This window comes from Aphis gossypii, chromosome X, assembly GCF_020184175.1.
Source record: "Aphis gossypii isolate Hap1 chromosome X, ASM2018417v2, whole genome shotgun sequence".
NCBI lineage: Eukaryota > Metazoa > Arthropoda > Insecta > Hemiptera > Aphididae > Aphis > Aphis gossypii.
In genome coordinates this window covers 54,312,000-54,335,269 of record NC_065533.1, presented here as the reverse complement: position 1 = coordinate 54,335,269, position 23,270 = coordinate 54,312,000, and the positions used below count along the sequence as shown (strand labels likewise).

The 23,270-nt window shown below is 31.0% G+C and overlaps 1 protein-coding gene across 1 annotated transcript; it reads right to left on the bottom strand.

Annotated features, from left to right (window-relative positions):
- Nucleotides 1-505: 505 nt before the first annotated feature.
- On the bottom strand, nt 506-18,822 carry LOC114127656 (protein big brother-like). Its single transcript, XM_050205464.1, has 5 exons — nt 18,111-18,822; nt 15,072-15,158; nt 14,857-14,973; nt 1,699-1,815; nt 506-1,458 (listed from the first exon to the last, which is right to left on the bottom strand). Exons 1-5 carry the CDS (start codon nt 18,306-18,308, stop codon nt 1,315-1,317), a joined length of 663 nt encoding a protein of 220 aa, XP_050061421.1. The 5' UTR covers nt 18,309-18,822; the 3' UTR covers nt 506-1,314.
- Nucleotides 18,823-23,270: the final 4,448 nt, after the last annotated feature.

The following is a 23,270-nucleotide window of genomic DNA, read 5'->3' as shown; positions in this document are numbered from 1 at the left end:
TCACATGCGCCCGTTTGTATACTAGTTTAACTTCGTTTACGTATTTCTTGTAGTTTTTGTCTTATTGTCACTAGTCAAACGTATATTTATATCGAAATTGCATAATAACGTACCTACATGATTTTTTTACCATCATCGATACCTATAGATTAATTTATTTCCAATTGTTAAACTCTTTTACAGACTTACTTTTTTAATATATTCATAAAAGGATTTCCCGACATTCTATTTGTTCCTTTGTTTTATTATATTTTTTTCAATATTAATAAAATATATTTGTTTGATATTATTGTACCATAGCTTAACTGTATTTGTATTTGTCCTTATGAAACTACAAATGATACAAATAATAAAAAAATGTATACTCAACTTGGCGAGCCATCACCCCATAAATAATGTAGCAGATGCCTAAACTTATGAATAGATATTTCAATAATATTATAAAATAGAGATCAATCAAAATCAATCTCTATCAAAATAGAGAATTTCAATTAAATAGGCCAAATCGTATTTCGTAAATGGATAATTTTATTGCATAATATATTATAATACAAACAAACAAACAAAATAAAATCGCAAAATCGCAAAATCTTTATAATCATAACGACCGTGGAAAGGCTAAGTAGTGCAACCCATAAAATGTTTTTTTTTTCTAGGAGTGACTAAAATACCTATATATGATAATAACAAAACAATTTTTCGTCAATTTTTCAAGATCTCTTTCGTTACTGAGCACCCATTAATTCGGGTCGAATATTTAAAATTTCACGAATTTTAAATGTTAAATATTCGAAATTTAAATACGTTACCCGAAGGCTGAAATACTGACTAAGTACCTACTAGTTCTTTTAAGTGAACACCCGTACACTTTTTCGAGATAGCCTGGTCAGACCATCGGTAGGATTGAAAAAAAGTGCACACAAATGAGCATATTATAATAAAAATTGTTAACGCGCGAGATGTCGCGGTGGTAACTTGTAAGTATGCGCGAGCGAGATGAACTTTCCACTACTTATTTTACACTATACTATACACACACTAATGATCATTCACTACGCACACATTTACAAAACCCGCACACACGCGCTTAGAAAAATTCCTAATCGAAATTTTACAAAAAATTGTCTGTTAACAATTCCCTCGCGTTTCGTTGGAGGTACTTATGGGTTACATTGTTTGGCATTTCCACTGTCAATAATATATAGGAGGTAAACACAACTCTCTTGAATAATAATAGGTAGGTAAATTGGTTTATCTAATACCAACGAGATTACATAACAAAGAATAAATAAAAACGGAAGTATAATGAATAGATTAAAAATTATTAAATCGTTTGTTCACGTCCATCTCGGGTCCGTTAACTCGTTCTTGGTGTCTATACACCCGCGATTTGTCCTGGTGGTCTTTTATACGGTTGTTGTACCTCTCTATCTGTTCTTGCAATATTTGGTGTTCAATCTGTAAAAAGTAAAATAATACCGTGATGTCAAGTGACGGTTCGCATTCAAAAATATGTTTTTTTATTCAATTATTATTAATTAAACGCGTATGTATACATAACAATATTGGAATGTGTACCGCGAATGTCTGCTGCACGTGAGAAATACCATAGTAGTATATTCGATATATTATACTTATATCGTATTAAATAACTTCTATTATTTAGCGGTTATTGGTTAATAATATTATGTTACATACCATTGCTCGTTCTTCGTCGAATTCCAAACATCCGATGCCGTCTAATTTTTCTAAATTGATCCGACCTTTCCATTGCACGCAAACGCCGTTCATTATAAACGGCGATAGGATGTGGACCTGCAAAAATACAGGACACGATTATTAGCCTTTTGAAATTTTTTTCTCGACAAAAAAAAAACCAGTATTATTTTATCTCGTGGCAAATCGTATACGTCGGGAGGGAGTCTGTAATATAATATAAGTACACTGAGACACGAAAAGTCTCGATACCGATTTTGTAACAAGTGTTATATAGTGTCCGAAAAAAAAAATAAAAAAAATCCTTTTACATCGTGTATAATAGGTGTAAATATTTGCCGTCTTCGTGTGTAAATCGAATTACCCGAGACAATCGCCAAACTCCACCACCCCGAGTCGTGCGCTTCGATACGGAACTCGGGGGGTGCTAAGTACCCCGGCAGGCACCCCCGCGATTCACGCCCGCGACATATTATTGTTATATATCCATACAAAACAATATTACATTGTACTGGATTACGTAAGAGTCTAGACCAACAGCGCGAAATTCACCTTGCGCCGCGTGATGTCTCGCACCCGGGCCCCGCGATGTGCTCACAATAATACGACTAATAATAACAACTACGTCTCGCGTCTGCGACGTCCACCAAAACCCCCTGCAAGACGCCCTGCAGCAAGTAGCTGCCCAGCTACGATGTTATAATGATGACGATAATATATAAAATGTAAAGTAATGAATCGTAAGGAGGCGGCCGGGGTGAAGTATATAAATAGTCGACCGAGCCGTGACGTATTCTTCCCCGACACGCACTCACGGGGAAACAAAATCCCTCGACTGCCGAGAGGTGTTATATACTTATATCATAAGGCCGCTGTAGTAATAACGATTATAATATAATATCGTACGATGGCGTAGTATACAATGCTCATCACACGCTGAGTCCGAAACAGTATAATATTTTATTATTATATGTATACACACACACTGCACAAGCGGCAGCAGATATTGTCCTGCGTCGATTTCCTTATACGTATAATAATATGTATAAACGATTATAGTCGTCCGTTTTATTATCATAATAATAATATTGGTATAGGTCATCGTCATTGTGCACACGCATCACTATATATATTATATTATATTGTCCGGTTCGGAGCGTTTCCCCGCAGTGTGATTTCGACCACGTTTTTACGTTATTTCGGCCATCGAGTCCGTAAATAAAACGTATCGCACCGGTGGCAATAATATAATATATCACTCTAAGTGTACGTTCATTGCGTATTGTAAATTCAGACATTTTTGTGTCGTGTTTTGTTGTGATGTGTGTGTGTGCGCGCAACCCTTTTGCGTCCGTTCGACAGAGAATCATATACTTAACGGCCACGGTATGTGTATACATACGTAAACAACGTTTCGTGTCGACTTTAGGATATTTCTTTCCATTATATGTAATCCTTTTTTTTTCTGTTTTTTTTTTTGTCGACGGCTATAATATTTACGACACCTAACCCGTCCGAAACGTTGCCGCCCACCTCGGTTTACAGAATAACCCTGCTGTTCGTCCTGCAGCGACCGGCGACAATAACTTTTTTTCTCGACATTTTTTTTTTTTTGTAATATTTGACAATTTTTGAAAGAGGGACTTTCTGAATTGGAAATAAGTCTTTTCTTGTGCAGTATTCGTTTCAAAACAATTATTTTTTGTGAATATTTTTAAATTCTTGAAGTTTTTTATCATTTAAGGATCGTCTTATGGAAATGTAAACTTTTGTTTTTCAAATGATTATCCCTTTTTTCTATTGTGAATTATTTAATGGATAACTTTTTTGAACATGTTGACGTATCGAAATCAAAATTCTAAAGAGTATCTTTTGAGATGTTTAACTTTAATGATAATAGATCACTGATAATGAGTTTGTAAGATATGAAGGCTATATAGTTATAGTGATCTTAGTACCTAATTCATATTAATCTGCTTATCGACATTTATATTTTGTAAAAATTGTTCCGAGTATAATAATTACTAGATTCAATATTACATATAATATACTATATAGGTATTGTAAATTTGTAAAACCATTGTTAAGGACTAAATTATCCATAATATTTAAAACATTTTACGTCAGAGATACTCCTCGCGTTATATTTTAAATCAGTCGCATCAACGTTTTCAAAAAAAAAAAAATATATCCATTAAATAATATTATACATAGTAAAAAAGGGGGTTCTCTGTTGAAAAACAGAAGTTTGTATCGCCACAGGACACCTTCTTAAATACCCATCCTATATTATACAAAACATCAACGAAATTGAAAATGTAGTCTCTAATAAGAATGCTCGGTGAATCGTCCTGTATATTATTTATGTATATACATGAATGTAACGTTATAAACGTATAATAGTATATTATAATAAAAAATAATGTCATACATAAAAAAGAAGCATCGAACAATATATTGTCGGGTATACAAAAAAAAAGGGTCAAATATATATATATATATAAATGTGGGTACAAAAAAAAAAGGGTTTTTGGACATTGGGCGCGTACATATAATAAAAACCCTACGACGGACTATACGGTATGCGCGCACGTTGTAAGTACACGTGTTGATTTGATACGCGTACATATAGTGTTTGCCACATGACTGGGCGCGCGACCCGATACATATCCGTATATTGTTATATATAATGTTACATTGGGTACCTATGGGCTATAATACGTGTCACCGTGTGTGAACAGTACGCATCGCGTAAAATATCTAACCGATTTCGAATGCGTGTAATCGGTGAAACTATTGCCTATACGCGACGATCACGCAATATATACGCGGCGACTAGAGACTAGATCCTGATTTATGTTGGTAAATATATATTACCTACACACACACATAAGTATATTTTATACATTTAAATTAGGTATCTTATGTATGTGTCGTAGGCGTGTAGTGAAATTAGACATTTTACTAAATGCCTATAGTCAAAGAATTTAATTTTTATGCAATTTCACTATCCTCCTAAACATAACTATATATAGTTAAATGCCAAGAAATTTAATAAAATCACTCAAGTTCAAAACTTAAATCATAGGTAAATATATAGATAATTAGTAATTACTAATCAGATTTGATAGTAATAAGTTTCTTTAAAACAATAGTACCTACCGATGAACACGAAATTAAACGTGTTTCATATACCTATACGTGTTTCACGTGTAAATAATAATAGGTAGTTTTTTTTTTAACTATAATTGATAGCAAATAAAGTTAAATTTTCAAAACAATACAAAATGTTTCATTTTTATTATTTGCCTGTCTTGAAATAGACATTTAGTGAAATTGCATAAAAATTCTTATGCTAGATGCCTACGACGTATATATTTTATTCACTAAACAACCGTTCCGACTTTCGACTAGTTTATATTATTTAAGTTTACATTATTAAAAATAACAACAATAGGAGATTTCTAACGGCGTATTATCGTTATTATATACTTATTATGATATACTATAATAAATTAATAATACGTTGTATATACATTTTTTCGTTTAAGTGGTATCGAAATAACGATAGTGTACAATCAAAGTTATCCCGTATGGGATATAATATAATAATTTGTACGATACGAAAACGTTGTGTAATAGTATTATCACTGTTGTCTACACGCCACTGCAGTAGGTTTTTTCCCACGTAAAACCGACTGAGTTTTCCAGCATAATTTCGTATTACCGTGTATTATAATACGAAACAAGCCAACATCCGACAACGTTACTGACGGTCGACAGAGGACCTGCACTGTCGTCCGTTTGTATGATAGTTATTTTAAATCAGTATTTCAATTTTCTCACACAATACTATATTTGTATTTCAAAAGTTACATATTCGGAACGCCGTTAAACAAACGAGGAAAATACTGAAAAACTCGCTCTGCTGTATAACTCATTACCTACATATAATACACAGGTTATAGGTACGAAAACCCGCGATTTTTAATAAAGAAGGTGTTTCAGCCTGTATAACTAAATATATTTTATTTGTTAAATTGTTAATGGTGATTTATTTTTTAATTAGCAGTGACTAATGAGGCAAACGATCCAGTGGCGTATATTTAATAAGTTTTGTGTTGTAAAGGGAGAATGATCAATGGAGAGAAAGCTCCCTTACGAATAAAAATATGCAAAAAATGGTCATATAAGTAGGTCTCGAAATCGCTATGCAAGACGCACGTTTGAATCTGAATCTAGTGAGTTTGAATCCAAAATTTTATTTAGATTCGAGTAAAATATAAAATAAACAGTCCGTGACACGGCGAAAATAATGTCGAGTAGCTTTAAAAAATATACGTTATTGTTACATTTTTATCGCACACAGCCGTGTCGCGTGTCAAAGCTGCTCCGTCTGAATGCACTTTAATATTATACATATAGGTAAGGAGACGACTATAATATAATGTGATATCGTTTATACATCATTTAACAAAATAACTCGATAATACAAAAAATGTATGATTTTAACTCATCACCTATACAATATACATTTTTACCAATATAATCCGAAGTCTGTAAAAATGGAAAGGAAAATATTATTTTAAGTTTGACGGTACTCGGTCAGTGTTAAAACACAGACTATATTACTATTTCTATTAAAATTTCACAGGACTCGTTTGGTTTTTTTTCTAAAACAACCCGGGAGTCAATTCGTTATACAAAAAAAAAAAAAAAAATGGTTGTATCGGGACTCGGTTCGTATATATATATGCAGTCCTACTATAGAAACCACCCAAAATTGTCAGAAGTCGGAGCTTTTTAAAACCGATACGGCAAAATTCTTATTATTCGCAAACCAGCTATATATATATATGCTCAGAATCTAAATAAAAGTCGTTCTTCTTCGTGTTATATTATATCTATTCTCACTACCAGTCAAGTGGCTCGGACTCGGCGGCATATACATAATGTTTTACACGCGCAACACAATACAATACATCGTAAGATATAGGCACCTATGTATATTGCACAATACAATCATTTACCGACAATGTCCGACGTCACGGAAGTAATATCATTATATGTATACACGTACGCGTGCAAAGGTACGACGATGTGTGTGTGTGCATATTGTGGTGAACATAATACCTCCGTCACGGGACCGGACCACCCAGTGCAGCACACGTATCGCCGCTGCCCGACGACTGCGGTACCCTCGGCGTGCGCGAGAGCGGTGGAAATCGTATGTCGCGGTCGTGTACTACCGTCGTTATTACACGGCTCGCAGACACAGGTATCGCGTGTGTCTTTTATGCCCGTCGACCCGACGTCGTACAATATATTACCTATATAATATTGTGTATATACACTTAGGTCCGAGTAAATGTTATATGTGTTTAAGCACACGCATTGAATTGTCTACCTCATCGTGGACGTCTTCGGACGTCGCTACCGATTTCCTTGCACAGCCACCCAGTATGTATAAAATGTTTATAGGTGGTATCCACCTAAATCAGAAGTCTCGACCGGGGTGACATGTCATCTTAGTGTGACACGAACCCAGCTTAGAAATATAAACGAAAAATTAATTTTTGCGAAAAAAAATCATACTATCATATTCATATTAATCATTTTTAACGTTTTTTTCTGTGTTAGGTACTGTATTTTTTTTTTTTTTAATAGAATGATTTTTAAATACAAAGCTAAGATTGTTTATTATTTTGATATTAGGGTGACGCAGATTCTAGTGGTTAAAGGTGACATGAATCAAAAAATGTTACTACTGGCCTAAATGTTATATACTGCAGGGTACTCGTATAACAGTGCTGCAGCAGGATACCCGAAATCCGTATAGTGACTTCCGAAGACGTTCAGGAAATAGAAAATCCAACGCTTATAGTGTCCGAATATATTACAAAGTATATAATATGGTTCTTGTGGTGCGATAAAATACTGCAATGGTGGTGAGATGCGTTTTTTATTCTCGATATTCCGTTTTTATTATTGTTCTAACTTATATCCCATACGTTCAGCCCTTCTGTCGGCACATTTCATCTTTTTTAACGACAAGTCGTTTAACGTAATGTTTATCAACACTCTTTTTTTCCCCGACTTTTATTCAATCCGATAATAAACAATTATTAAACATCTTAACTTAGTACTGTAGAGTCAGTTGAAATTATAATCGTAGTGTTAAATCATTGCATACGAAAAACGATTCTGAACAAAGACGATCTAGATCGGCCTATATTACAGATTTAGCCTACTTATTATTAGCCACTATATTTTATGATAAATTTATTTTATATTTAATTTACTTTTCTATTATAATATTAAAAATTAAAATAAGTCGATTTCATTTTGCGTTAACTTTAATATTAATATTTAATTATTAAAACAGTAAAATCAATAATTTTTATTAACCTTTGAGTCGATATCGTGTAGTTTATAAAATATAATACGAGTACCTAGTATACGTTTCAGTTTCCAAGAGTAATATACTTTTAAATTTAAAATTATATCAAAATAATTAGTAACAAAAATATTTTGTTAATATAATTAACAAAATAATTAAATTCATTATTCGTAGTTAAAATATTTAATTTCATCGGAATTTAAACTTCAAATGCCTAAAAAAAATTTTGTTTGTATATTTTTTTTAAATTTTGTTAGTTTCAGAATAAACTACTTAAAAGAAGGAATTTTCTATCAAAATATTGAAGTCTTATCAATGAAAATGAAAATTTTATACTCTTTTAACTAAAAATTTTTTGAAAATTTTCATTATTTCGATGTAATCTGAATTTCAAATTCTTATAAAAATAAAACCGTACCTATAATAATTATTTTAAATATTATTAAATAGCTATTGTAACAACTTTTGAGGAGCCTTATTTTAAATTTTCTAATCTGTCCGTCCTTGAACCAGGAGGTGAAATCACGAATTTTGTTCAAAAGTGTAAAAATAATAACTTAATATATTTTTTCTTGCTGCTAAATGAATCTGCATTGATGACACACACTACTCAGCATAATCAAAACTCATTCGAATAGGTAATAAATGTATATTCATATACCTAAATAGTTTTAAATTGTTATTATATTATTATTATTTATATTTATATTTGGTGCAATTTATAGCTACTGTGATCGTGGGTGATGAAATCCGACCCACCAACTTGATACGTATCATATTTTACTATTATTTTTATCGCGATATAGCCGTATATATATTATTATATTGTGTATAATATAATACACTGCGCTCATGTCACCGCAATTGACGGTGACCGGAGGAATGCGGTTTGGCCGTCAGCGTCACTCCGCCACCGGGCAGGATCGTGTGTCCGTGTGAGTAATATTATAACACGCCTTATTAATAATAATAGATATGATTTTAAGGTTCCAAAGTCATTGTCATTAAAACGCGTACCCGATATTAATAATAAATAATATTGAGAAAATAATAATTTATATGAAATAAAATTCTTAAAATTAATTTTTATGACAATCACAAAACCAACGAATAAAATAAAATTCGTCATCTCTAATAAAATAAATAATTGAGTCCCATACTGAATATAATAAATTAAATCCTACGATTATTTTGAGTGTAATATATAAAATCATCCGTATAATACTACGTATATAATATGGAGGAGACTACGAGAAGTACCCCGAGCACCGTGAATTTGTACAATGTTGTAAATTATAAAAAAAAAAAAAAAATAGGAAGGAAGTTGTATTTTTAAAAAGTTTGATTGGACTTGGTACTTAAATATTAACTCAATTAGTATGCGCATAAAACAATCCAAGACTCAATTCATAAATGCAGCCATTTAATATAGGTGTAGCTGTAGAGAAGATGATATGAAACCGATTAAAAAATATATTAATAAAGTTATAATATTATTAGTAGAAAATATATGAATTTATTATTTCATATTGACTTCGGAGCTTTTCCTTTCAAAAAAGTATCTAATACAAATCATATAAAACTTTATCATCATCGTGTACCTATGTATTTGTTCTTAAAAAAAAAAATACATGATTTTTAATTTCATTATAGGTAACATATTATACGCTTTTACCATATCGTGCGATTACTCGAGTTTCAAAACCAATCTATATAATATACTTAATACCGATACGATAATGCACTATCTTAAATATTTACCACCATTATTCGTATTTTACGTATAGGTACACATATTTTGTTTATTATTTTAGTATATTTTACATCAAACTCTTACCGAGCGACTGAGCTCTAACGTCAAACTTTTGATTCTATACCGTCGACTTCATTTATATACACTGACTCGATGCGTGCTGTGCATAAATCCTAAATCGTACGCATTTATATACCTATATAGCTCGAATACATAATAATTCAATTATCTAAAGGTATGCCGCCTCGTTATTTTATGTGATTCACGAAGAGTAGGTATTTGTGTTTTTTATTTTTTTTTTTGTTAGCGTAAAGGGTCGTTAATTATTATTACCGGGTGAGCAGCGGGCGAGTGGTATATACTAAATATGTGTATAGCCGTGTACGCCTCTGACGGTGGGTGGCAAATCAAACTGCAGACTGCAGATGTCTCTTAATAAACTTATCAACAAGGGTTAGGCCGGGGTACGGAAAAAAAAACAATAATTGAAAAAAAATCGGTGATTTTTGCAAGTGCATATAAAATAACATTGTACAAAGGTGTTGAAACGCAGTAAAGAGAGGAAAATAAAAAAATAAATATTTTTTTCGGCTTCAAGCTGTGACAGTCAAAGAGTTGCTAATGCGGTAACAAAACGCGTATGTGCACACTGCGATGTTTAAAGGGTAGTCCGAAAAGGTGTACACTGGCAGTTCTCAGTCGGGGTTGTGTAAATAAACGGGGTAAAAAAAAAATATATTAATAATGTAATTTCTCGTTGTTTTTTCTCTCGCTCTACCTCCAGCTGAGAAATTCTTCGCCAGCGCCGCGAGTTTTAATCGAATTGTTACGCGCCGCCGTTTCTGATGGGCGTGTGACTTATATTAAATAATATTGTCCACGGCTTTCCGAGGGAGAATTCGATTTTTTTTTTCATCTTCGTACAATATAGGTGTTCGTTTTACCGGCATTTCGATTGTAAAAACGTATAATCACGATAATAATAACAGACGAAAGTCCAGCTACTTCCGACAGACACGACTAATAATCGCAAGTGACCACTGACCGAAAAGGCGTTCACGCGAACTAACATAATAGCGACAATTGTAGGGGAGACGCTATTTAATAAAATGTAGTAGGTACCTACCTACGCGGTTTTATAATATCGTTTAGGACACACCATTGTCGCAATTCGTTTGTTAAAATATAATAATAATGCCTTTTCGTTATTAAAACGTAAACATTTTTAGTTATTATTAGTTTCTTATTATATGGATCGAGTCTAATGCGAGGATAATATATGAGTAATTAGTTCGTCCAAAATATACCTATTGAATATATAATATTATTACGTATAATAACACTTGAGTATATTTTTTTGAGTAAAAGAGGACTATTGGGTAGTATATACATTATAATATATGCATATAGTATTATATAGTGGCATAGCATTAGAAAAAAAGTATGAGATTTTTCAAATATAAAAATTTGTCCTCTGGGTAAAAGGTATAGAATATTCCTGCTTTGTATGCATAGTATCCCTGTTAGGTTAGGTTAGGTTTACAGTTTACTTCATTAAAATTGTCTAATGAATTCTCGACTGTAGGCTTATATACGCATAAGCAAACGGATCAAACTTATTATTCGTCCACAAAGGCATCATCTTACGGATATATAGGTACCTATACTTAAAAATAAATCACAAAATACATGACTACACATTTTGAGCGTAAAACAAAAAAAAATTAATTTAACACATACGTATCGCCTAATATACGTTGGTATAAAACGCGTCTAATCCATTTTAACCATTATAAGTCATCGAGACTATAGTGTCTTAAGCTTAACTCATCGTGTTGGTGAATACAACTCATCATACTTATACCTAAGTGCCTCTATATATGTACAATTAAATTCTTTTATAACTAGCGTCAACGCGCCAAAAAATACGACTTATAAGTTACCTATAAGACGTATAAGATACCTATGGTGTACGAGTTCAGACTTCAGAGTTGTATACCTACGTTTGTTTTAGTTATTATTTCACATGTCATTCGGGACCCTCATCCCGAGATTCCAACTGCAGAATAAAATAACATATATTATATAACATAATGTTTCCTATAAAAGGGGTCTGCAGGCAGTAATAATAACGACCTTTTTGCTATACTCTACCCATGGGTAGGTATACCATAAACATACATGTACGCCGTTATATACCGGAAACAGCGCTTTTGTTATACGGATATACCGCACAGTAGATTGACATACGATCGCTGTTCGGCTGATATTTGCAAAGAAATAATTAACTTAATGCTATTGTTAAATACGACGCCACGAATTGTAAGACATTTGCCAAAATTAATTATCTTTAAACGTCTTTATAGCCGAAGCGTCGTGCGCATTTAAAAGAATGGCAAAAACGAATCTCGCTTTTACATAATAAATTAACAAGCGAGCCAACTTCGTACCAAATTTATCATATCGTTAAAGCTTGATTGAACGACTGTACATCCCAAAAGATTCGACAGTACGATTATTTTATGCGGCAATCACTGAAATCCACTAATTGTAAGTCCGATCTATTATAAATTATAAATGTGTAAATAATTTACATAAAAATATTTGGGCAGTATATATTACAATATACATACGTAGAATAGACATTATGTCGGATGACTTAATCATCCCCTTAAAAAATATACCATAAAAATATGCTATACTTATGCGAATAGGTATATACGTTATATGATGGATATAATGTAAAATATTTTTTTATTATTATTACTAGATGCGTACTTATATGATTTTTTTATGCTTCTGTTCGGTCAGTTTGAAAGTGTTTCTATAAATTACGTTTTACTTATCATATATATACGCTATTATTATTGATATTATTTATTTTTGCTGGCCATCAAAAGACATCACGCTCGCCCATCTCGCGTATCAACCCGTCGTCTTTGTATACGCCGGTGTCCAGTAGACTAAAAAAAAAAGTGGCTTCACCCGTACATAATATATATGTATATACCTATGTATATTATCGCATATAAGCATACAATACCGGGTCCACAACAATAGTGATATATACACATAAGCCGGAGTAAACACGAGGGTGAAAAAAAAAAGAAAAGAAAAGATTTTATACGCGCAAACATCTGAAATTGAAACCGGGCGTACTTGTACGACGATATTATTGTGTTGTCAGCTCTTCAGTAAATTTGTCAGGCCTGTCAAAATCGCGTATCGTAAAAGTAACATAATACCTACCTATATACGTAGGTATATATACGCCTTTTTCAAGGGTAATTTTTCAATTATTACATAATATAGTTAGGAGGTACCTATACACATAGTATTATACGTATATATATTATAATAAACCGTATATACGGATGTCCGTGCATAATATGTCGTGAGGATGCTCACGAATTTAAATCGAGTTTCGTTTTTCCCGCTGCAATCGGGCGTATGGTGGATATACATCTTATGCGCGTTGTCGGAACACAATATTTTTACCCTCGGCAGAGATATTATATACTGACTCGTATGGCGTAAGAGCGTTAACTGAACTTTTTTGAGAAAAAAAATCAAACCCGTTGTGTCTTGCTTAATCTCACAGACGCGTGCAGTTAAAACACAAACAACAATGTTATATTATTATCATATATCGTCGGTTTTACTTAGAAATTATGCGACTCTGTCAGGCCGTCCGAATCGCAGTCGACCGTAAACGCATAAAGATACATTCAGGCTTTCAATCGCTTCCTTATTATTACGATATGTTTGTATACCTATCCCATTTATCACACTTGAAAATACAGCCCCTGCAAACTGCGGCACCGGTCGTTGTAAATAATATTATAAACATTTGTTGTAAATATTATATACGGATTGTAACACTGTCGTCAGTTTTTATAGCATTATTTATATTATTATATTGTCGCGAGCGTTCCCAAAACACGGTCGAGTGTTGACAAGGGGAAAAACGAGCGGATCAATATACGCTTTCGAAATAGAGGGTTGCATGTATGAGGGGAGGGATTAACAATTGACGCCATTTTGTTTTCAGAGTTCCAATGACACTATTGTTGTTATATAACGAATAGAATTTCAAAGAAAAGAGGAAGTATTTTCATTATGAAAAGTCATTATTCTAAATCATATACAGTGAGCAGTTAGTAAAAATGTCACAGACAGATCGATATAAATATACCCATAAACATTTCACATTAAGAAACGCAACTCTTAACAAACATCCTGCTAATACCTAATAATATAATATCATTATTATTTGCCAATTGTGATTGATTAGAATAATAGAATAATATATTTTTTATATTTATAAAGTGTTTAACAGGACATTGAACTCTATACTTCAAAATAATAATATTGTTTTAAATCAATATAAAAAACGAAAGAAAATATTTTTGAAGACTATATATTATGTTAAATTTCATGTAAACTTTAAGCATATAATAATATATAAGAGCATGCATAATATTTACAATATCGTATTTATTTATTTATTTTACAGGATAAGGTTGAATTATTATTGAAAAAACTACATCGACGATTTCATAATATTTACTTTCCCTCGATGTATTTTGAGCATTAGATTATTGTAATATTCAAAACCAACTCGGAAACTGCAGGTTATTGGCGATTATAATAATAATTATTAACTCAATATTGTTCTTGCCTGAGTTTCAATAATATAACACACTAATATCATATATTTTAATGTAATTCTAAGATTAGACGATTTTATACCAACGAATTAACTTTTATTTTAACTGTACCGCAGTAACCTTAATAGTTTAACAATCATATTGGTAAGTTAACAAAAATATATACTATAATATATCTACAATAGATATATGTAGATATTATAAACAATGAACAACAAACTATTATTTACGTAGAACTTACAATGTCTACTCATTACCTTAACTTTGGATCTTAATAAATAAATAACTATGAAAAAATGAAATGTGTATTTCCTTACCATTCCTTGTTCTTTTTCAAAATCACAATAACCAATAGTGGGTTGGTGATAAGATGTCATCGACGGCATATTTGGAGTGAACATGAGTTGCAGATTTGTCCCAGTTGTGGCGAAAGCCTATATAATAGCAAAATAAGAATATAAAATGTATAACCAAGAAACAGAAAAAATAGGTTCTCGGTTACAGTCCGTATCGTTATTGATTTAATACGTACAATGTCCACATGCCCTTCGCGACAACCTATTTGAAAACGGTTTTGTCGTTCTTCATGAGGCCTATCTCTGTAGCTCGTATACCTCACCTGCAAAAAGAAAAATATAAAATATAAATATTATTCATTTTAGTGGCGTTTAATATATTTTTGGATAATTTGGACGTATAACATTGTGTGTTACGTTTGTTACGCTTCAAACGTATATAAGTAAAATGTACAGCTTTTAGACCACACTCGCACGAAACGTATATAGAACACTATTTGCAAAATTCATAGATTAAAAAATCAATTTGCATGATTCATGATGAACACAAATAAAAGTTACTCAACTCTCAAATCAGGCAACTATCAATAGAATTACTTTTAAAATGTCTATAAATATATTCAAAATTGACATTTAAACCATAGTGAATTTGTAAAATATTTAACTATACAAGCAGGTCAAGGATTCAAAATATTATATTCTGTTTAAAATGTATGAATTATGTATAAGTAATTAATCAGAATAAATAATAATCAATATTAAGTACAATACTTATTTTATATATTTGTGTGTTGAAAAGTATGTAATCGATATATAGGTACATACCTATGTACAAAAAATAAAGAAATGTGCATATTTCCACCTCGCTGCACATGTAATAATAAAAATAAAAATTGTATGTACAACAATTTTAAATTAAAACGTTGATAATAAATTATAGTCCGTATATATAGTATAGTATGTACAAAATCACGCATAATTTTAGGTGTTAGCCACGTAATATGGTTTTGACGTTTCGACTCTATACAGCTGTGAATCATTTGAAAACTGACCATTTACATTTTAAACACACGTGACGGTCAGTGCTGTCGCAGTACAAAATATCAGGTACAGCCGACAGGGTTTATATTATATAGTGGCGGCAAAGTGTCACAGGACCTGGTCACTAGAGAAGCCACATGGTCTCCGACAACTGTCTTATATCACGATTAATGACTTATTTCGGGTCGATATTTCTTTTGTGAATAAAAACCGTCATAATGATCGACCAGCTAATGGAAACTTAAAAACGTGAATGTACGAATAAATGAACATCATATAATAATATTATATAATGCATGTTGTACATTTTTAAATTCACTACCCATATACTTTTTGAAGCAGCTATAGAAAAAAAAATATTTCAATCTTTAAGATTGAGGGTAGTTTCACTTCGTAAAAAATTAAAATAGGAATTTTTTTATTGAAATTCAGTAAAAAATTATTGCAATAGCTAAACATGTTTTAATTTATATTTATATAAGCACTGTAAACCTTAAACAAAAACGCGTTTTATCTTCCTATAATTATAAAGGCCAACTTTCTGATCCTTGTCAGAATTTGATTAAGAATATTAAATGTAAAGACTTATAATATAGAGTTCTATGTATATATTATAAACCATTGGTATATCACCAGCGTAATATCATAAGATCGTCTGATTATACATAAGTATATAATATAAGACGTGTCCATCACATCATACTAAGTAAGTAGGAAATCGTGATTTTCAACCTAATAAACTTCACGCGACTTTTTTTACCAATAGTAATAAATAACAATTTCCTTCTAACTATTATAACCAAAATAATAGTAAATTTCAAAAATGGTAAAACAATCAACAAACAACACCGAGAACAACACTTAATACCTTGCGAAATAAAGATGATGGTACTATATGGTAGCAATATTAATTATCATACGTGAAGTAGTTATCTGTAAAAATTTCCAAAATTTGTATTATTTCGCAACTGATTATTTATACTAAAATTTAAATTGAATATATTCAAAATTAAATTTTTTTTTTTGTAATAATTTGATTTTTGTTAAATGCTATTATGCTGCTATTAAAATTGTATTTTCTCGTCACTATCTTCCTTCTGCTCAGTAACTAAATTTCTCACTGATGAAAGAGTCCGGAAACAAGTAGGTATTCCCCTCCCCTAATTAAGAACCAATATTAAAAACAATATTTTGTAACTTCATCGGATATATAGTATACGCACACTATTTACAAACGCATTTATATGGATACGAATTTGGATTTTAAAAAATGAAGTAAAAACTGTTATTGGTATTTGAAATAACTGTAAATTACTGAAAATCGAAGTCCCGTAGAGTGAGTACAGAGGTTTTTGAAAAGAAAAAAACCACTGACGGATGTTAAATAATACTCAACAAATCGGTCACACTACTGTGCAGATTCAATTTTATAAACCGTATACGTGTACCTATATTATAGTGTGTATACCATTTATTGTAATAAAAATATAGTAGCTAGTATTTAGGTTATGTGCACGTAGCATGTGTGTACTGTGTATACTTTGAGAACACGTAAATGAGTAACATATTTTGCACCCATATTTTTATAATACAACTGCAGCGTACAATAACACGTCATATATTCAACTATCATACGATAGACTCTAAAGTTTTTAAAAATTAAAAAAGTTTTGCGGGTCGTGTCGGACAAAAATTAAAAATGTTTAATTAATATTTAAAAATGTTACAATATGACAGTTATATAAATTAAAGATTATTCAATTATATGTAATAATATATTAGGTAGGTAGGTAATGAGTATATTTATTTATAATAATATACTATTAATTAACCTAATAACTATACATACAAATATATTTTAAACATAAAAGTTTGATCCACAAAAGTATACTATTTTAAATTTAAAAACATTTTATTTTAAATCCAATTTAGTGTGATTACTAGTGAAAGTTTAATTTACTTTTGTTTTTCATCGCATTTTAATACAATATCTAAATATGCATATATAAATATGCATATTTTATTCGTTGTAAACACTTGTATCGATGATTTTATTGAGTCATAATGTCGAGTAGTGATTTTTTTTTAAAATCGATTAAATTTAATAAATACTATACAAGCCATTAAGACTAGTCATAATTTAAGTTGAACTCATATATAACCGCTATAATGACAAGTGTATATATAGGTGTAAATCTAACTCCTCAAGTATATATGTATACAGTTGTACTCACGTCACTCTCACGACTGAGTCGTTTGAACAGATCGTCAGTCTGAAACTTATTCTTCTGGTCGGGCACCACGCGAGGCATCTTGAACGCCAGCCTGGGCTTGGGCATTTGGTGCTCGAACAGCCCCTGACACATGGGGTTGAACGACGGAGGCATCATGTTGCCCGGGCCCATCGACCCGAAATCGTTCATCATGAGCATTGGACGTTTCACGCTCGCGACAGACAACTGCAATGTACTGCAGTACACTATATATAATATAATATGCCGTATCGTATCAAATAGTATCGGGTTTTCTCCGATCGATAGCGCCGCCGAAATAATAATATAACGATTATGACTACGGTATATTATTATACACGAGTGCGAATCGTTATTATTGATTTCGACGATAATTCGTATATATATATATATATATAGGTAAATATATATATTATGATTATTATAATACCTTTATAATATATCCGTTTAAACGAAATTTATTATTATTATTATTATTATTGAATAAGCGAGCGGTGTTATATGAATAGTGCCTGATATTTTTGACGGTCGCGACTGGGCACCGTTGAATACTCAGCAGCGGTATACACGTGAAGCAGCGGCGGCGGCGGATTATTATACAGCTGAGGCAGTCGAGCACCGTCGCCGTCGAACGTACGTATTACAATGACGTCGCGATGAACGACGGTATAAAAATAATAAAATGTAGTACGACGACGGTATAGTCTAATGTGTCGTGAACGCACGCGCCGCCGCGATAGGACCCGGCGAGCGGGTGCGGTGGGGCGCTCGCTTTTTTGTACCACCAGCGGGGGCTAGGGATCGACCAATCGGAAGCCGCTGCGGGCGTGTCCGGTGCGCGACACGCCGTACACGATAATAGTACGATAATATTGTTATATGAGTTATTAGGTACGGTCGACCGTACAATATATTAAATAAAAAAAAAAAAAATAATAAAAAATTAGAATATTATTATGCGTCGTCTGTCGTAGCTGTCCGCGGCGGTGGCTCTCCTGCTCTCGTTCACTCCTTAACCCGCCGCGGGTATCCTGCACTTTTTAGGCGACCGCCGGTCACTCGTCACCCCCGAGGAGAAGTTATGCCAAACGCCGCATATAACATATAATATTAATATAGACTACGGTATAATTATTTAGTTATATGTATAGAGCAAGGACTTTCAGGCATTCGCATATTTTTTCAGGTTAACATTTTCGTATGCGTGCAGGTAAGTATACACGTTTCACAAAAAATTTGTGACCAAAAGTTTTTAGTGCATATTTTGACATTTTTGGGTTTAAATAAGGACGTATTTTTCGATTATAAGAGCATATTATTTTATGTTAGTATATAGTGTATATTTTTAAGGTTTTTCGAAAACCGTGTACCTACCTACAACTACTTCGGTGAATATTTTTCATGATTAAGGACACAAATTATTATTATATTTAACTGTTTCTGCAGTATTAAAATTTCTCATAAAGACGATAGAGACTCATTTTATCTTAATTGCGAATTTGTAGATTACAATAAAGTGATATCAAATTTAGTTAAAACTTATATAGAGAGATAATGTAAAATTATTAAAATTAAATATTTAAAGAAAAGATATAATTTTTAGTGTATTCATTTTTTTGAGGGCATATTTAACTGCATATTATTCTTAATTTTTTTATGCATAAGTGCATATTTTTAAATGCATATTTGATGGGATGATTTTCTAGTGCATGAAAGTCCTTGCTCTAGTTATGTATATTAGGTAAGTAGGTAGGTATATATTAAAACCACTTAACCACCGGTATATAGGTACCTACTACAGATACGCTGCAGTGCAGCGGCTGCACCTTCGAGTTTTTTTTTTAGAAATCATGCGACGGTCCGTCGAGTATATTCGAACGTATAATGTATTATAATATATAGGTACCTATATATATACTTACACCGCGATGATGATCCACAAGCGCCGTTTCGGTTTATATTATTATTCCAAAACCATACCGAATGATATATAATACCTATATAGTATATATATTATAACAAAGGCCGGTCGATTTTTTTTTTATACTCCGTCGATTCGTATCAAAACACGCCTTTTGCGTTGACGCCGCAATAATTATATCGCGTATGGGCCCCATCTATACGTATTACGTAGTCCTCGCTGCACGCTTTTACGGCCTTATATTCGCAACAGTATACTGCTGCAGCGACAGTGCGACGTTATAATATGTATACATATTCACCTATATATCTATTGTGTATAATACGATATGAATTAATTTCAAAAGTGATAATGTTTACTGTTTAGTTATATAAAGAATAATATTATATTACCTATATTATTATCCATATAGCATATATTGTATTCTTATATGTAAATGGTTTATCTTGAATTGGCAAATGACGATAATAAAAGGTGTTAATTTATAATAAGCTCGTACCTAAATAATGGTTGAAAAAAAAAGACATTATAATATTCTATACCTACTGTAGAACTTCTGGGAGAGATTAAATAAAGCAGACAATTATTAATTTAAATTTTTATGCATTATATATACTTTCCGAATCTGTAAAATATTGTATACGCAATCGATTAACTAAATAATGCATTTGAAATTTTAGCAAAAAGCAACAAATAGGTATATCAAATACAATATTATTAATTTATATTATAATAAAAGTGCTATTATTACTATATGAACTATTACATTGTAAAATGTGAAAACATTCGAAATTTCATTTTTTTTTTTAACCTGGAAATTCATAAGTAACTTGTCAATAAGTTCAGTTTGTTTTTCTTTAATGTTTTCACTCTGAAAACTATTATCATGTACATTAAAGCATGTCTCTCGTCGCTCATTGTTAATCGTATAGCCATTATATCTTAACTCTGCGTAAAGTACTGAAAACTTTTCTACAGTGCAAGTTATTATAATGGAAATATATTGTGTTTAGTAGCATTCTCATTCTTTTAATAGTTTTATATAGTCCTGCCACTCCTGCGCAGTGTTATATTAGATATTAATGTATAAGTTTTTGATTTAAATTGTCAATAATCATACCATATTGAACTATTAATTGTTAAATATTGTATCATAAGACTTAAAGTATTTTGAGCTATTCATTTATTTTCAATTTCACTATTTCACAAGGAAACAACTAACATTATTTAAAAACAATCACGTTATTTTGATTAAATCTAGTATTTAATGAGGTTTAAAAACATTATAATTTACATTATGACTTTTGCGATCAACTTTTTTTTTATACAAATTTTCATTACACTACCTATACACTATTTTCATAATTATCTGCTGATTTATAAATATCTTCAAAAATATTTTTTAAATACTTTTAACTATTTTTTACTTATTTTTTCTAAAGGGGACTTAGTGGGGAACTTATTTGCCCTCCCCCCCCACCAATGGGAATCCATGAATATGAATACTTGTATAAAATCAACTTCGACATTTTTTTTAAAGCATTCGATTCAGAATTTTAATAGTGTTAATATTTTTATTAAATTTATCATTAGGTACTTCAATATTATAAACGAATTATTGTTAAATTTAATCACATGTCGCATTCGATCAAGCAGATGGAATAAACCAAGTATTAAATTATATATATGGTATATTTGAATAATTATTTCCGAAACTTATTTGAATAACGTAAGCAACCTTTTTTAGTTGAATATTATAAAACAAGCAATTTATAATTTTTTTAAAAAAAAAACCAAATTCAAAAACTTTTATGCGATTTTGGTAAATGGTTCAATTATATTTTAGATTCTGAACGGAGTGATTACAATGATGTGTGTTTTTTTTTGTGTGTCTGTGTACAGCATAACTAATCGAAATAATGCTTCAATTTCAAACTTTGGGGGTGGTTTTCGATGGAAAAGTGAATATCCTTGGTGTATTAATGTATTATACAGATCAAAAGTAAATATTTTCTAACAGTTTTAAAAAAAAATCAAGAAAAACAAAAAAAAATAGTGACGGAAAACGGGAACTTTCATGCAAAACCAGTTTTCGACCAACTCATTTTTTTTATATATGACTGCAACTCAAAAACGAATCACTGTAAATACTTGAATATTTCACCAATGTTTATATTAGTGTTATCTATACACAGTTAAATTTTCAAAATATTTTGACTTTTTTTAATTATTTATAAACCACTGAAATTTTCGATTTTTCTGAGAAATTTTTTTGAAGTATCGATAAAAAAATTTTGGATGGCCAAAAAAACTTGAAAATTTAATACAAAGTTCTTTATGAGTTGTTTTTATTGTAATTAAAAAAAATCAAAAATCGTTTGTCACATTTTTTTTATAAGCGTTAATAGTTCAAATTTTTACGAAATATGTCAAAATCGCGAAATTTTGTAATTTTGTAGTTGAAAAATCATAAAACTCTTTGTGTTTATATCTAAGGTTAAAAAATTCAACACTAAATTTTCAATAAGATTTCTTTCAAGTAGTTATAGAGAAAACTCGAAGCATCATTATAGGAAAAATTTTAAGTGCATTTGAATTTTAAATTTTTATGAAATAGCGTACCTAAAGATAACGATTTATCCTCTAAAACGGTTTTAAATATTTGTTATTTTATATTCAAAAAATAAAAGCCATATATACTTGAAAATGTCACCAGTTATTTAGATTGGCATTTTTTTTACATGATTTATAATTTTTAAAATATTTTGACTTTTTTTGAGCTATTTATGGACAATTGAAATTTTCGATTTTTCTGAGAATTTTTTTTTAATGTGTAGATAAAATTTTTTTGGCCAAGTCAAAATACTTAAATTTAATACAAAGTTCCTCATAAATTATTCTGATAGTGATTAAAAAAAATTATAAGAATACATAAGCACAATTTTTTTTATTAGCATTTGAAGTTCAAATATTGACAAAAATTCGTCAAAATCATGAATATTTGCAAATTATTTTGTAGGTATAATTCATAAAAAATTTTGTTAAAGTAGCTTAGAGTTGAAAATTTAATACAAGATTTTCCATAAGTTTGGCTTACAATAATTATTATAAAATAACTTAAATTTTGGTGTATTCAGGCCATTAAAACATAAACGACCTTTTTCATCAACCATTGGAAATTTTATCCTAGGTTGACAAACCATATCTTCGATATTAATATT